This window comes from Aythya fuligula, chromosome 15, assembly GCF_009819795.1.
Source record: "Aythya fuligula isolate bAytFul2 chromosome 15, bAytFul2.pri, whole genome shotgun sequence".
Lineage (NCBI taxonomy): Eukaryota > Metazoa > Chordata > Aves > Anseriformes > Anatidae > Aythya > Aythya fuligula.
The window spans coordinates 4,920,913-4,936,528 of record NC_045573.1 but is presented as its reverse complement, the minus strand read 5'-3'; the positions used below and the strand labels follow the sequence as shown (position 1 = coordinate 4,936,528).

The window sequence follows — 15,616 nt, the reverse complement described above, 5'->3', positions numbered from 1 at the left end:
GGGCTGAGCTGTGGTTTCATTCCAGCCCTGCCGAGCGTTGCTGTATTTTTTTTCCTCCCACCTGTTGCCTGCTCTGGTGTGTTTGCACTTGGAGATCTTTGGGAGAAAGGTTTCCCCTCCTTATCATACAGCCCCAGCGCTCGGTGCAATGGGATTCTTAAGCTTTAATGCAGCCTTTCAATGCTAATGTAATAAAAATACACGATTTATTTATCAAAGGCTCTTTTAAAAGAGATGATGGAAGAAATAGATTTTAACCTACTTCTGATCCTCGGGAGAAGAAAGCACTTTGATTCTCTCCTTCCCAGACAAATAGCATTGCATTATTTGATTCTGATTTTACTAGCTATAAAACACTTTCTATTTTTATTTTCACATGCCATTGACTTTGCTTGGTACAGACACAGCCAAACAAGCGCTGGTTTTTCAAGTGCAAATCACATTAATAGAAGCCTGGTTCTTTTGACTCGGCACACGGTAACTTAGCGGTAAGAAAAAGACAGCTGATACCCAAAGAATATTTTCCTATTGCATTTTCTAAATCACCTCCAGGGCTCCATTATCCCTTCTGAATTTCCAAACGTGGAGTGGTGATGATTCCTTTAGTACTTCTGGCGCTGTCTCTTCACATCAGGAGAATTTATCTGCACGGGGGAGTGAAACAATACAATCAGACAATGAAATCTCGAGTGGTAAAGTGTGTGAAATTCCCCACTAATTTTTTTATGATGCTGTTTCTAGCGTTTCTTCACTGCTGGTAATGACAACTGACATATCTGTAGCAGAGAGTGCCTGTTCTGGCTGCTTTTTATCGGAGCAGGGTGAGCAGCAAGCAGCCACGTTGCTGCTGTATCCAACCTGCTTCTCTGCTGTAGCACTCGGAGATGGAGCTGCAGGGGAGAGCCCTCTCGTTGGGAAGCTGTCTGTTGGATCATGCGCCTGCTGGCTGGGCAACAGGTTACACGTCCAGTTGTCCCCAGTAGAAATCATTTGTCTCAACACTTGATCTGAGTTAAAATGTTATTTTTTTTTATTTTTTTCACATCCTTCCCTTCTTGCCCTGTCTCTGTATTTTCGAACTGGTGGTGGGAGTGATAAGAAGAAAGTTTTTTCCATCGTTAAAATATCTCACTCAGAAAGACCTCTCGAGAGTCCTTAAATGCAGGTGAGGAGGTGAGGTGCACCGCCTGAGCAGGATTACAAGGAAGTGTTCTCGCTGGAGACAGTGTTCAGGGGTGGATGCTGGCAAGAATTCAAGCGCCCACACTTGTTCTTATTGCCCTGCCCTCCCCGAAACCTCCTGCCCGTAGCTGAGGGTCCTTTCCTCGCAGGCTGCGTGGAGCTCTGGTAAGAGAGCAGCTCTGGGACCGAGGAACGGGTTGTCCCCTCAGACAGAGAGAAGTTAAAGAGAGAAACCATTCTTTGGTGGTACTTGCTCTTCATCTCCTTGGCTGACCTGTAGAGGTTCCCAACAAAGCAATAGCATATAGGGTTGAGGCTGGAATTGTTGAGGCCAAGCCACTGAGCAAAGGGCCTGAGCTGCAGGATCCAAGGAGAAGGAGTCACATCCTGCAGGGACTTGGGGATGTTGAAATCGATCCAGATGTCCATCAGGTAGACGGGCAGCCAGGAGATGGCGAAGAGCAGGACCAGGGCCACCACCATCTGGGCCACCTTCTTCCGGATCTTCAGCCTGGAGGCTGGCAGAGAGCGGTTCAGGGCGCTGCTCTCCTTCAGCTGGCTGCCACGGCTCCACAGCCGGCGCACCGTGAGGAAGCAGATGACCATGTTGAACAGGACCGGCAGGCAGTAGAGAGCACAGAAGAGCAGAAAGTTGTAGGCTTGCTTGAGCCTCTCCTGAGGCCAGATCTCCCTGCAGATGGAGAACACCAGGGGCAGGCCCTCCACCACCCCGATCTCATCCCGTCTGTTCATGAAGATGAGCGGCATGCAGATCCCCGAGGACAGCAGCCACACCACCAGGATGGTGCTGAGGATCCGCTTCTGGGTGAAGAAAGAGCGGGCGTTGAGCGGGTTGTGCACGCTGTAGTACCGGTTCACGCTGATGACGGTCAGGCTGAGGACGCTGGCAGAGACCGAAACGGCCTGGATGAAGGGCACAGCCCGGCAGAGGAAGTCCCCGTACACCCAGGCTTTGTAGATGAGGTTCCCCACGGTGATGGGCATGCAGACGCACACCACCATGAGGTCGCAGACGGCCAGGTTGATGAGGAGGCTGCGGGTGGCACTCAGGCTGGACGCCCGGCTCGGGCGCTTGCGAGTGAGCACCCTGATGGACATGATGTTGCCCACGAAGCCCACCACGAAGGACACCAGGTACATGGCCGTCAGGCTGATGGTGACGGGCTCCTTGGCGAAGAGGAAGAGCATCTTCTCCAGCTCTTCCCAGCCCAGCTCCTGGCTCCCGTTCCACAGCCCGCCTTGGGTCTGGTTCTCCTCCTGCCAGAGCTGCAGCAAGCCGGGGGGGGCCCGGGGGACGGGGGGCGAGGAATTCATGGCTGAGCCCCCCCCGAGCACCCCGGGCTACCAGGGCAGAGCCTCCCGCGCCGCACCGAGCGATCCTGGCATGGTTACGTGGGAGCAGCCCTGCCTGGAAAAGAGGGTGCAGAGAGGGGGGATGAGGGCTGCTGCTGGCATTTTCCCCCCGGGGGGGAGAAGATGCGGGGGGGGTGGTGGTGGTGAATGGCTTCTGGGCAACTTAGTTCAGCCACGGCTGTGAGCGCCGGGGAGGGCGCAGCAGGCAGCGGAGATGCCTGGGGGAGATGGAGTTGTTGTGTTGTTGTTTTTTTTTTTGGGGGGGTGTCAGTGCCCAGCCTCGGGGAGCCGGGGTGGGGGTCACGATCCCCCCCGCACCCCAGCAGAGCAGCCCCAGCCCCAGCCGCGCAGCCCCGGTCCCCCCCCACCCCCCCGCAGTCCTCCCGGCAAAGTTGCCTGCCCTTCAGCCCCGGTCCCCCTCGGTCCCCCCCTCTCCCCGCGGTGCTCCCCGTTTCCCCCCGATCCCCCTTTTCCCCCCCGGTTGTGCCCCGGTCGCGGCTCGGCGGCACTCACCGGGCGGGGGCGGGCAGCGGCTCCCCCCGCCGGCTGCTCCGCCGTGTGCTGGAGGTGCGGGACCCGCTGCCACGGGCACGGGCACGGGCACACGCAGCTTGGCACGGCTCAGCTCGGCTCAGCTCGTCTTGGTGCGGCTGGACGCGGCTCGGCACGGCTCGGCGCGGCACGGCTCGGTACGGCTGGGCACGGTCCAGCACGGTTCGGTGCAGCTCGGCACGGCACGGCTTGGCTGGGCACGGCACGGCTCGGCTGGGCACGGCACGGCTCGGCTGGGCACGGCACGGCTCGGCACGGCTCGGCACAGCTCGGCACACCCAACCCCGTCCTGCCCCCCCGAGCTGTGCGCGGCCGCACCCGGCGCTGCGTGCAGACCCCGCTGCGCTCTCCCGGTCCATGCCACCCCCCCCAAAGCTCACACCGGGGTGCAGCCCCCCCTTTGGCCCCCCCACCCCGCACCGCCCCCCTCCGCACACCCGCCCCGCACCCCCTCGGGCTCCTCCCGTCCCCCCCTCTCCCCGTGCACCCCCCCGCTGGCACGGATCTCGCTTTGCACCCCCTTGGCACCCGCACGGCACCCCCCGATTGTCCTCTGCTGGGAGCGTTGGCTCGCTTCGAGCCGAGCCGTGCCAAGCTGTGCCGAGCCGTGCCAAACCGAGCTGAGCCGTGCCAAACCGTGCCGAACCGTGCCGAGCCGTGCCAAACCGTGCCGAGCCGTGCCAAACCGAGCCGTGCCGAGCCGTGCCGGGCTGCAGATGCCCGGGCCGTGGTGCTGAAGGGACAGCTCCACCCGAGCCGGGCAGGGCTGGGCAGGGCCCTTCCCCTCCCTGTGCCCTTCCCCTCCCCTTGGCCCTTCTTCCCTGGGCCCTTCTCCTCCCCTTATGTCCCCCCCTCTCCTCCAGGACGAGTATCCCAGGCACTCCGTGCCCACCTCCGTCACACCAACCCCGCTCCTTCTGCACCTCCAGCAGAAGCCAGTGGTTGCCACCACGGCACGTAGTGGTGGTGGTGGTGGCGGTGGTGGAAGCCCACTGGAGCAACGAGCCCTCAGGGGGACACACAGCGTTGTGGCTTTCCTCTCAAACCAGAGGAATGGGGAGAGCCCTTCGTGGAAAAAGTCACTTGAAAAAGTTGGAGGGGTTGGCTGGGCTGAGCGAGGCTGGGTTGTTAAATGGAGCTTTTCTCTTGGAGGTACTCGGGTGATGCTAGGGAATCAGAGGGGAAATGTTTGACAAGATGAAGGGAGAGTTCTGCCTGGGGAGGTTGGGTTTTGGTTTCTTTCTTTGCCTTCTGAGCAAGCCCAGAGTGGCACTGAGTGGCGAACACCCTTCATTTCAGGGGAAGATTCTCCGTCAGTTTGAGTCTATTTGTGTTTAAGAAGAAAGTAAATATTTTTGGTCAGCCTGACGTGAAGTGAAAGAAAGATCAGCAGTGGAACAGCGTCGGGGGGGTGTCAGCATATAAAGCTCTTCTGCATCAGAATGCGTTTGCTTCGGGCATGTGACTGCTCGTTCCCTTATAGTTTTATGTATGTGTATTTATAGACCTTCAGAGACAAACAACTTCCATAAACTAATTATAGCGTGTCGCCCAGAGCACAAGGTACACATTATTCTACACAGGGAAATGCACCGAAACTCTCACGGATACCTAAAATCCGCTGCAATTTCACAGCTGCTCCACAAGCAAATTGACGTGTGGCAAGCAGGCGACTTGGCAGGCCGGGGCACGGGCATCACTGGGAACCTCCACGCACACAAGCCCTTGCCAGCCTCTGCCCAGCCTCCCTAAAGCAGACACATCGTTACATGCAGAAAAAAACACGACGGAGGTGTTAAAGTTGTCACTTTTAATAGTGTATTAACAGGCTACAAGAGGAGAGAGCAAAGAAATGTGCCAGGGCTCTTTAAACGTATTTTTGTCCAGGTAATTGCCTTCCAAATGTTCAAGCTAATGAATGCAGTTAACATTTTTATCCCATGCTCTTTGTTTGTAACCTGCATGATTTACTGCTCAGGAACCTAAGGCTAGATTACTAAGTTGATCAGCGGTTCGATATAATTAGGATGAATCTGCTTTTGCATCCATTGACACAACTCACAAATGCCAAGTCATCTCTAGCAACAAATCACAAATCCATATGCTGCGTACGGCGGACAGAAAGGACAAGGACGTTGATTACAACAAGCTCATTGATTACAGCAGGCTCAAAGTCACCAAATAACTCAAGATGGGGAATCTCCAGCAAAAAGAAAACGCTGTAGCCTTTTTACATCAGCTCCCCTATTACTGAATGGCTTTGGAGTAAAAGCTAAAGAAAGCTCGCTGGAGACAGGAGCCATCCTTCACCAGCAAGGGTAATGGAGTGGACACTGATTGTACAGCAATGTGCATCAGAAATAACCCCCTGGTCTCACCGGAGTTACAGCTGCGAAGCCCTGACCTGAGAGGAGGAGTGAGTCAGCTGCTTTGGGGCATTGCCAGGATCTCAGAAAAACCTCACAGCAGCTCCCAAGCCCGGCACGTCTGCCCAAACCTGCTGTGCCCACTTCACGTCAGAGTCCCAGGGTGGGGTAAATTTAGCAGAGCTGGCTCAGCACAACCTCCCCGCTCCCTCTGCAGCACCAGCGGGAGCTGCGTGGCTGCACCGATGTGCTCTGACTGTCCCAGACCCAAGAAGTGGTGTAAATGAAGGACACCCTGAGGCTTTTCCAACTGGTGGCTGGATGGATCAGCTCCTTGTGAGCGCCTACAGCAGCTCACATCCCTTCCCCGTGTGAACGTGCTGAGTGGAAGGGGATGGATGGGCAGCTGGCCTTGGGTCCCGCTGCCTTTGGGAAGAGACGGTGAGCTGGTAAAGCTGGCACTGGTGGAACTGGGTCCCTTTGGTTTTGCTGGGAGGAAAAACACTTGGAAAGCACTGGATAAAACGCAGAGTGGTTCCTCATTGCCACTTTGCTCCTGTGCCCCACACTTTTCAGTCGATGGCTCAGAGATGGGGGGACCGTGGGATATGGGACGCTCCCAGAGGCCCTAGATCTGCTGTGTGCACTCCTTGCATCCCCCTGGGGACCCTGCCACACAGCAGGGCTATGTGTGCATTTCTAAAGCTTCATATCCACAGGAGCAATACTGACACCTATCTCTGGCTCTCTTTTGCTATCAGGACAGAGTAACAGTGTCACCACTTGCTAGCATGTACTGGACAAAAGAGTCTCCAGCCTTCCCTGGGGCATTTTCTTATACCCAGCAACAGCAGTCCCCAGATCCCCGGTGTTATTCTTTTCGGGGATCTCTGTGCCGAGTTTGCCGCTCCCTCTGCTGGTGGCTGCTCTGTCCATGTGGCAGTGTAGCTCCAGCACCGTGGTTTTGGTGGGGACACAAAGTTATTTCTGGCACCGTGGTCCGGGTCCTTAGCACAGCTCCGGCGTGGAGGTTGCTGATGCTGGCACTACCATGGGTGTAAATCTGGGTAGAGACAAGAGGCCGATGCCGTGCACAAAGACAAAACAGAAATAATGCCAAGTGCACTTTGGAATCTTTGAAACTAAAATCACAAAAGAAATACAAAACAGCTGGGAATTGATGTTTGTTGTTTGTAATTACTCTTATGAGAGTTAAACCCCTTCTTCTCCCTCTATTCTTTCCCTCTCAATCAAAGAAGGAAACATTTAAACTATTTAAAGTGTCCTTTTGAGGATTTTAAATGGAGAATGTGTGCATTTTTCTGCCTGGGAATATTCACTGATGTCTGTTTTCATAAACAGATACGTGCCAACTTCTTTATCTTCTATCATTGTTATTGGAAGCCTCTTAGACTGAGTGCTCCGGAAATGTAGTGGCTGAAATGAAAAGATAATTTTGCACAGAAGAATTTGTCTGATATGATATTTGCTCACTCAGAAACAATGAAACACCATTTTGGCACTAGTGTGATTTAAAATCTCTCAGATATCTTTGGTCTTGGTTTGTACGGGAGGTCAGGCAAGTAGCAGCCTGAGGAGTATGGGGCTGGATGTGCCCTGCTGGGACCTGCCTAAAACAGGACCGCACCAAGTGAACTTGATCTTGTATTATTAAAAGGAGATACACTGCACAATAGGATGGCTTTTTTAGGAAAAATCAGTGTTGCAAATCCCTAATTCATTGCTCAGCTGTACAGACAAGGATGTGAAGTGATAGGGAATGCCTGCTAAGCCAAGTCTTTGAGAGGTTAAGAGAAGCCCAGGTTTTCGGGTCTCTGTTTCATCCTCTTGTAATACTGGTGCTCTAAGTGGGTGCCACTACTGAGAGAGGTGGATACAACAAAATCAAGAGCAAGAGCTGCTAAGGCAGTCTGTCCTTACACCTGGAGGCTGCCAGATCTGCATAACAGTCCTGCTTCTCTGGTGCTCGATACCCAGGTGCAACAGGCTAATAAAGAGCTCTTCACATGAGGGAGCTTTCTCAGCTGATTGCCATCTGGGGGAAATCTCTGACAAAGCCTTTAAATTCGCCACTGTTTGCATCTTCCCAGCTGCAGATGCTTGCAGAAGTGGAGGGGAAACGCGTGGAGGCAGGAAGGAAAGGCTCTGAGAAAAGCACTTGTGAGATCCACATCTGCTAGCGTCGGGGAGGAGGTAAGGGGTTTGGAAAATACAATAGCAGGGACTTTTTTCTGAGCATGAAGATTTACTCCTGGCTGATGTGACTGGGATCAGGTTGGAATGAGAACTAGAGTTTGAGCACTTTTGCAACAAGGGCTCTGTGATCAAGTGGTACATGTTAAAAATAAGCCTTCCCATGTTTTGCATTCCTAATCAGGAAATCCCTAGGACTTCTGTGGATTCAAGAGGGAGATCAGCTGGGAGGCAGGGAGAGATGTGATCATGGGTCTGAATCCTCTCCAGCAGTCTGCTCTAATGTTCTGATGAGATAAGAAAAAAATCTGTGAGCTTTTATTTATCTTGGGCAGCCTTTTAAGAGGGATCTCCGCAAGCAGAGTCGTACAAAATCAGAGGCTCTGAGAGGTTGTTAAGCTTGGTGAGGATCAGTTGCAAAGTTTTTCTCTCTGGTAACAACGCATAACCTCTCATTGTGCAGTGACTCATCTGGAAAGACTCAGGCAATTTACTGGAGGTACAATCACTGTTCTCTCATTGTCACTGACCACGTCTGTCTCTGGTTCCAGCCTACATTTGCTGTGCAAGGCAGCTTCAAGAAATGAAACATGACAGTCGCTGGAGCTTGGTGCAGAGGCTGGGGTTAGGAGGTGAAATAGCTGCACCTCAGTTTTACTCACAATCTTCAGAACCAGCAAGCTTGTGGGCAATAAATCTCAGAGCAATCGCTAAACAGTTCTTTGGATGAGTGGCATGTCAAGGAACGGAAAGAATCAAGGGATGTTTGTGGCTCTTCGGCTGTTTTTTTGGCTGGAGCAGGAAACAAAGAAGCTAGAAAAACCTTGATTAGCAGCTGAGACCATGGCACTGATACCTATGTACAGCTGAATGGAAAACTTGGGTTAATGAGCTGCTCAGCAGCCCTGGCCCCTCACTTAAGACAAGGGGCTGGTTAGTCTATGCCATCTGGGCTGTGCTGCAGGCTGTAGAGGAGTCTGGCACAAGATCCCTTAGCTTACTAAGGCAACTTCTGATAGATCACAGCCAAGCCAACGCACATGCTATGTGACCAGGCCCTGAGCTGCAGGGTGAGAGCACTATGCTGGGGGAAAAATGCCTGGTTCTCTCCCTCCTGTCTGCTATTTTTCACCACATACCTTGGCTTCTTCACCTTTATAATGGTGTTATGACACTTCCTTCTCCTTATGGTTTGTAAATACAAAGTGCTACAGATGTGAAATCTTTCAAAAGACCCAGCTGGGTGTGATGGTGTAGAGAAAGCCTCCTGATCTCCACTGGCTGTTGTCTTGTGTTCTGGTAAAGTCAGATTTGGCCAGCTATATTCATACAGCTTGAAGGAATTACATGATAGATGGCATCCAGCTCTGGCAAGAGGGTCTTAAAGAGCCTGCAGGACTGGAGGGTCAGCAAATTTATGAGCAAGGCTAATTTCTGTCACCCTTTCCTTAGGCAGCAGCGGTATACAATAATGCAGCTGTCAAGTAAAGTGATACCATCAGACTCCAATTCTTCAACCTCTACAGCAGATCCTTTCTTTCAGAAAATAATCCCTCTCCAGCCTGTGTTTAATGGCTGCAACTGGTACCTGCCACCATGAATGCAAGATCAGGGCTGGGAGATATATTTTCCTGTCTGAGCTGGCTCTTGGCTGGAGATAGTGAGTTAGAGACTTTATAAAGCTCTCCTTAAATGCAGTGAAAGAAATATCCCTCTGCTTTCCTGCAGAGTCTCCTTTCCAGCTGTGATCTGGGGCTGCCCAGTGCCTCAGAGCTGTATTCCAGCTAGAACAGGGAGTTACTCCTGTCTTGTGGCTGTGGGTTTCTTTTTCCTCTCTTTGGGGAAAGGCTGAACACTTGCCCTTCATGTTCCTCAGCCCTGCTGGCAGACAGCTGTGGCTACTGAACACTTGAGGAGCTTTGCAGCCCACATGTTGAATAATCAGCCTCTTGGGTAAGGGCTCAGGTGTAAGGAAGAAAGTAACTGCTAGTTAAGTTCTGCTTGTCCTGGCAGCTGCTCCTGTGGCAATGTGCTGGGAAAGCCAAGGCCCTGGGGAAGGAGAGAAATGAGGTGCTGGGGATGTGGGCCCAGCTTGCTGGGCTGCACCACAGCATGGCTGCATTTTATTAGGGGTGAGGAGCAATGCCTCGGCATGGCCCTGCTGTTCTTTGGGACCACAAACAGGAGGAGGCTTTTTTTAATGCTTTCCTAGACAACTTTCCCACTGCTTTAGTGATGAGTCTGTGCCCTTTTTCCTTCTGCCTTATCTGAAGAGTCTGATATTCAGGTGTCCCTTCTGAGGCTGGCAGAGGTGGCGTCATTCAGCCCGATGTCTCCAGGCTGCTGGTCGGATGTGACCATCACTGACATGGGGGCTGTTTGCTCACCAGCCTGTGAGGAGATGAGTGCGTGACAATTGTCAGCAGTGTCAGTGACACCAAGGAGCTGACCGTGTGCTGTCAGATGCTCCGCGGGAGATCTGCAGCACTGCGGCCTGCCAGGGGCACGTTGGCCCCGGGGGTCCTGGCACAGCTCAAGCACGAAGGATTTGAGAGCTTGATTTCCCTCTCATTGAGCTGGGGATGAGCCAGAGCAGTTCACTGAGCTCCATGGATCCTGATGAAGAAATTATTAAGAAAGGGAGAGCTCATCAGAGGGGTCACCACCTCTCCCGGCTTTGCCTTCTGAGGTACAGTCCCCGTCCCCTCCTGCAGCCATTGCTCTCCCTGGAAGCATTTCAGCCTGGTGCTGCTGCTTGGCCACAGAAAAATATCGAGCCTGGGCTTTAGGTTGGGCAGTGAAATATTGGTTCCTCTGCCCCTTCCTTTTCAAAAGGCCTTCAGCTTTCCAAAATATACCCCTGGACAGGAGCTCATTTCCATCAGTTCCCCCCCCACAGTTTCAAGCCCCAGGCCATGAGCAGGAAAGCTGCATAAAGTGTAGGAGAAAGACCAGCTTGTTCTCTCTAACCAGCTCAATACCAGCACACAGTGTCTCTGTGCAGCTATTGATGTGCCAGCCCCCCTCCTGAGAGTTTAACTGACCATCCTAATTGTGTGGCTTCATTTTTCTCTGGAGTTTCCCCTTAAGGAGCAAGGGAGGAGGTTGGAGAGCATCCTCCCCAAACAGCTATAAACAGCTGGGCCTGGAGCTTTCCTGCCAGAGATGCCCCGTAACTCTAAAGACCCCTTTACCCTTGGGACTGTTTTGGCTGGAGGAGGCAGCAGATAAAATCCCGAATGCTGCGGCAGTGCTGTGGATATGTCAGGAGAGATTGAGCTCTCTCGGCGCAGATGGTACGGGGTGAGATCAGCCGCTGACATGAGCTCTGGGGAAGGTGCTCGGGAGTCACGGTGTAATCTCTGCCGCCGCCTGATTTTTTGTGGCATCTCTTTATTTGTTTGTACTTGAGATATTTTTGCCCCATTTGTCTGAGGTCCTCTCTGCTTGGTTCTGGAGAAAAATGAAGTCGTGGTGTATTACTGTGGCGGTGGCTGTAGATGGAGTTTGCAGCCATGTAAGTACAAAGCATTAGCCTTATAAATCATTTCATCACTTTTCCTCCATGAAAAATGATCTGTCTCTATCAACCCCCAAACAAGCATGAATAAAAAGAACAATTTCTTTCAAATTCAGCTCGGCATTGTCAGAGGTATGACACAGAGATCCCAGCGGGCCTGAATTCCATCTGCATTTGTCTGTTTTGCTGAAGGGGTGGTTGTAAGAATGAAATGAGTTGAACCCCTGAGTTGCATCACAACTACTACAAATTGAGTCAGTCCCAGGCAGTTTCTTTGTCCCAGGGGTGATGGATTTGTTCCAGACCAGAGGAAGTCTCACCATCTACAGTCTCACAACTTGCAACCAAGACAGTCATGATTCCCCAGTGATAGTTGCTCTGTTTTGGAGCAAAAAGGTACTGGATGGGACTATTTAATGTTCCTGTTGCACGCTTTGGGACAAGGATAAGTTCCTCATAGTGTTTTTTATGGTCTGGAAGAACATTATAAACTTCAGCACACTCTTAAATGTCATCTTTGTGGCATCCTGTGTTGTGGTTGGCTACATGGTCACCTCTTCCTCATAAGTCCTTGAGATTATAAATAGAGGGGAGAGCTGGGAATGGCCAATTTAAGCACTGAGAATAGGCCGGAGCAAAACTGTGACCTTTGGTGATCCCACCCAAAGGCAAAGATGGGTCAGGGCTGCCTTTGATACCGAGTGTCTTCTTGATGGAAAGGACTGGCAGGGCAGGATTGTCTCTGCCTTTTGCTCACCATCAGGAATGTGGTCTGTCTTATGTCTGAGGAGCAAAGGAGTGATTTGGGGGCAGCTGTAATTGCATTTTTGGAGCGAGTTCCTGTTCAATTTTAACACTGTGACATTATGCTGCTTATGATGTGTGTAATTAAAATGGTAAAAATAACATCTTTTTGCCTGCAGTGGCCTGGTCAAGGAGTCGGAGATATGCTGGACTTCAAGAAACAAAGAATAGAAAAGAGAACAGGGTGCAAGGGACAGGCAGACTGTTAAAAGACAACTAAAAAGGAAGAAAAAAAAAAAGGAAATCAGAGCAAAGAGAGAAGTTGGAGACTAGCTACAGGAAAAATAACAATGTGTTCATTCTGAGCTTACAGTTTCTAGACCCTGGTTTCTTCAGATCTTTTGTTTGGAGTCCAACTGTATTTCTGGTGCAGGCTGGAGAGCCCGTGTGCTTTTGTGTGTCCCTTTAAGCTTTACCCTCTTTTGAACCCACTACATCACTCCCAGCATCTGCCTAACAAGCCTGCAGTTGGCAGGACTCAGGCTGAGCAAACATCCCTCAATTGGTGAAAAGCATTCTCTGGAAATATCTTGCGATTTAAATCTTATCACCCTCCTCTACGTAGAAAGGACCTTCATTAGCCCTCAGAGCAAAAAAAAAAAAAAAAAAAAAAAAAGGCAGTATTATCCCACTGCAGAAAAAAAAAACAACCCCTATCCTGTGTCCTCCTGCCCAGTCACCAGCCCTTGCTTGTACCATGCACCTGGAGATTTGCAGTGAACAAATAACTCAGTTGATCTGCTCGTTGATAGATGGGATTTCAGCAGGGATTTCCTTGTTTGATTTTATTAGCAAATGCAACAACGTTTTTACCCAGCTCTTGCAGAGAACTGCCCCTTTCCGTCAGTAACATCCATACGCGTTGTGACCATCACCAGGTGGCCAGCTGAGGACTAGCATTAATTCACACCCTACTCTTGGGCAAACACAACTTCTAGGGTAGCATTAAGATGTCCAGACTACTCAAGGTAGATTTCTATGTGCAGTAGTGATCTGTCAGGCTGTCTAATTGTCTAACAGCAAAGATAAGACCCACAAAACCCATTGTGCACCCTAGGGGTGTAGGGGAAGAAGGTCCTTGATGATCTGGGCTACAGATGGCAGTGTGTCTGGGTGCTGTATGCAATGGGAGTGACCGCCTTTTCCTCTACATGGAGGTGCTGCAGCATCTGGCTGGCTGGTGGTAGCATGCAGTGGGTAGGGATGGGGAGGAGATGGCCCCTGGCTGGATCAGGAGCTCTAGGGGGAGTGGGCTGTGGGGCTGTCCCACCTCCTTCCTCTAGTAAAGGCCTCGTTTGGTGATTTCCACTGAAGAAATGGTGATATCGTTGAGAATCTGCAGCTTGGTGATGGATGAGAGCTGTTTTTGCCGATGCTTGTACTGCAAGATTTTGTGTTCATCAATGAAAATGTGGAAGTAGTCGTGGTCGGAGTAGATTTCCACCTGGAAGAGAGACTGTGTTAGGCTCACTGGGTGGACACATGTCCTCACCAGGGTTGCTGTTAGAAGCACTTGCCCTGATGTGAGTGCTCATATGATACACTGCAAATCCTCCCCAAAATGACATGTGGACAGGACACATTTTTGTTGGGTAAAAGGAAGGAATAGCTGAATTATTTGTTTTCTGACAGCAGTAACTGGTGATAATGCAAAGCTTAAATTGGTGACAACTGCAGAATCCACAGATTATTGCTGGAGCTGTGCATGTCTGTGCCAGAGCTGGGTATAAGTCAGCAGCAAAATCAGAAGTACTAGCAGGGGACAGAGCCAGAGAGGGCACATTACTGGGTATGGGGCTGGCTAGCTCCCTGAGAAAGACCCTGGTATTTTCTGTATCCTTTCATCCCACCCACAGACATCTGTGGAGTGACACAGGGCTACCTGGAAGGGCTCCTTTGCTTCGAAAGGGAAGGTGCTGTTAACCTCTTCCCTCCCCCAGTGGTTGGCCAGGAAGGAGTTGCAGACAATCCTGGAGCTGGCAAAGCGGGGGTTAAAGTGGAAAGCGATTTGGTCTCCAGGATAACTGAGGAAATTAATTTCAAACCTAAAAGAGAAAGAGATGGTGGGGAGCCATGGAGCGGCACCACTGGATCCTGAGAGCTGGGGGGGGTCTGCAAGCAGCTCGTGGCCTTACATGCTTGTGCTGGAGCTGGTTTCACCCTTGACCACGACGCTCCAGCCGGGACACATCCCCTCGGGGTACAGGGCCTCGAACTGCCAGCAAGGAGGTGATGGTGAGGCACGGCACAGCGGGGAGCTGAGTGTCACCAGCTCGTCCCCAGACACTTCTCCATCTTTATCACCCTCTTCCCTTTTCTCCCTTTTCCCACATAGACATGCTTTCAAGCCCCTGCTCTCTTTTGACTTTTAAATAAGCTCAGGGACTTGCATTATATATATATATATATATATATGTATATATAGTGTGTGTGTATATATAAATAGACATATATATAGTGTGTATATATATAATATTTTTGCTCCCTGATTCCACCCAGCTCTCCATAAAAGACCTCAGGGGCAGCAAATCCCACCCAGCACAAAGACACCCTGCTTCTTCTCCCCTCCTGGACAATGCAAAATCTGAAGCAAGCTAAGCAGAAAACTTGGTGGTGCTCTGAAAAAGCAGGGACTGATAAAGGAATGAGAGTAACGTGGCACCCAGCCTGTCCCCATCCAGCACTAGGCAGAGGACCCTTCCCAAGAGCTCCTGCCTGTTCCTGTTCCACCCGCTCCCCCCATCTCCAAGGTTAAACTCGTACAGAACGAACTGGAAAATGTTCCTTTCTGAATAATTCATAGTTTTATTAAATAACTCATTTTAATAAGAAGTGCTTGCCATTTCACCCCGCACTTTTTAGCACTTTAATGATTTTGCACTTCTGAGCATCTCCCTTTCCCAAACTTACTGCTCGTGCTGGGAAAATCTCTCCAGCTTTGGCATCCCCACTGCCAGCTCTGTGCCTGGCTCCTGGTCCCTATAGCTCAGTGCTCCTGCACCCCTTGCCTTTCTCTGCCACAATTTCCCATTTCCAATGCATTTTGGGGACGTGCAGGTTAAGCACATCCCCAGCACTTACCCGCAGTGCCATCCTGCTCGCCTGCCCCTTGCTGCAGATGTGGGTGTGTGGTCGGGGGGGTTTATATAGGGGCGGGTGGCCGGGAGCCCTGTGCACAGGGATTAGCAGAGACAGCATCCCCAGATCGCCTTTTCAGTCTGTTGGATGGTGCTGGGGAGCAGCAAATCCTGCTCCCCCCGGCGGGGTCAGCCTGCTGAGGCATGCAGGGATAATCCAGCCCTGCACAAAGGCAGCGGGGTGAGCTGGAGATGTGACACGATGGAAGCAGCATGGGACAGTGATGGGGTGGATGTGCTGGGAGCACAAAGGGAGGACGGGGGCTCCCGAAGCTGGAGGAGATGCCAGAAGGCCTGTCTGCTGCAAAGTCCGTAGAGTCTGCTTTCTTTTTGCTCTTTTCATTTTCTCTCTGCATTTTTGCTCCCTCAGAACCCCAGCCTGAAACGAGCTGACAGCAGCTCTGTCCCAGCCGATGCGGGGCCAGCAGGTTTGGGATGCCACCACGCTGAGCTCAGTGTGATTGCCT

The 15,616-nt window shown here is 51.5% G+C and overlaps 2 protein-coding genes across 2 annotated transcripts; both read right to left on the bottom strand.

Moving 5' to 3' along the window:
- Nucleotides 1-998: 998 nt before the first annotated feature.
- Nucleotides 999-2,517, bottom strand: LOC116495285 (galanin receptor type 1-like). Its single transcript, XM_032197683.1, has one exon. It carries the CDS (start codon nt 2,515-2,517, stop codon nt 1,198-1,200), a length of 1,320 nt encoding a protein of 439 aa, XP_032053574.1. The 3' UTR covers nt 999-1,197.
- A 10,774-nt stretch (nt 2,518-13,291) lies between these two features.
- Nucleotides 13,292-15,105, bottom strand: GRIFIN (galectin-related inter-fiber protein). Its single transcript, XM_032197295.1, has 4 exons — nt 15,094-15,105; nt 14,148-14,227; nt 13,895-14,057; nt 13,292-13,456 (listed from the first exon to the last, which is right to left on the bottom strand). The coding sequence occupies exons 1-4, from the start codon at nt 15,103-15,105 to the stop codon at nt 13,292-13,294; spliced, it is 420 nt and encodes a 139-aa protein (XP_032053186.1).
- Between the last annotated feature and the right edge of the window lie 511 nt (nt 15,106-15,616).

Coding starts and splice junctions, on each gene's coding strand:
- LOC116495285 (XM_032197683.1), bottom strand. CDS start 2,517: ATGAATTCCTCGCCCCCCGTCCCCCGGGCCCCCCCCGGCTTGCTGCAG.
- GRIFIN (XM_032197295.1), bottom strand. Junction 14,058..14,147: donor ACCAGCTCCAGCACAAGCAT/GTAAGGCCACGA, acceptor TTTCTCTTTTAG/GTTTGAAATTAATTTCCTCA. Junction 13,457..13,894: donor AAGCAAAGGAGCCCTTCCAG/GTAGCCCTGTGT, acceptor TCTCTCTTCCAG/GTGGAAATCTACTCCGACCA.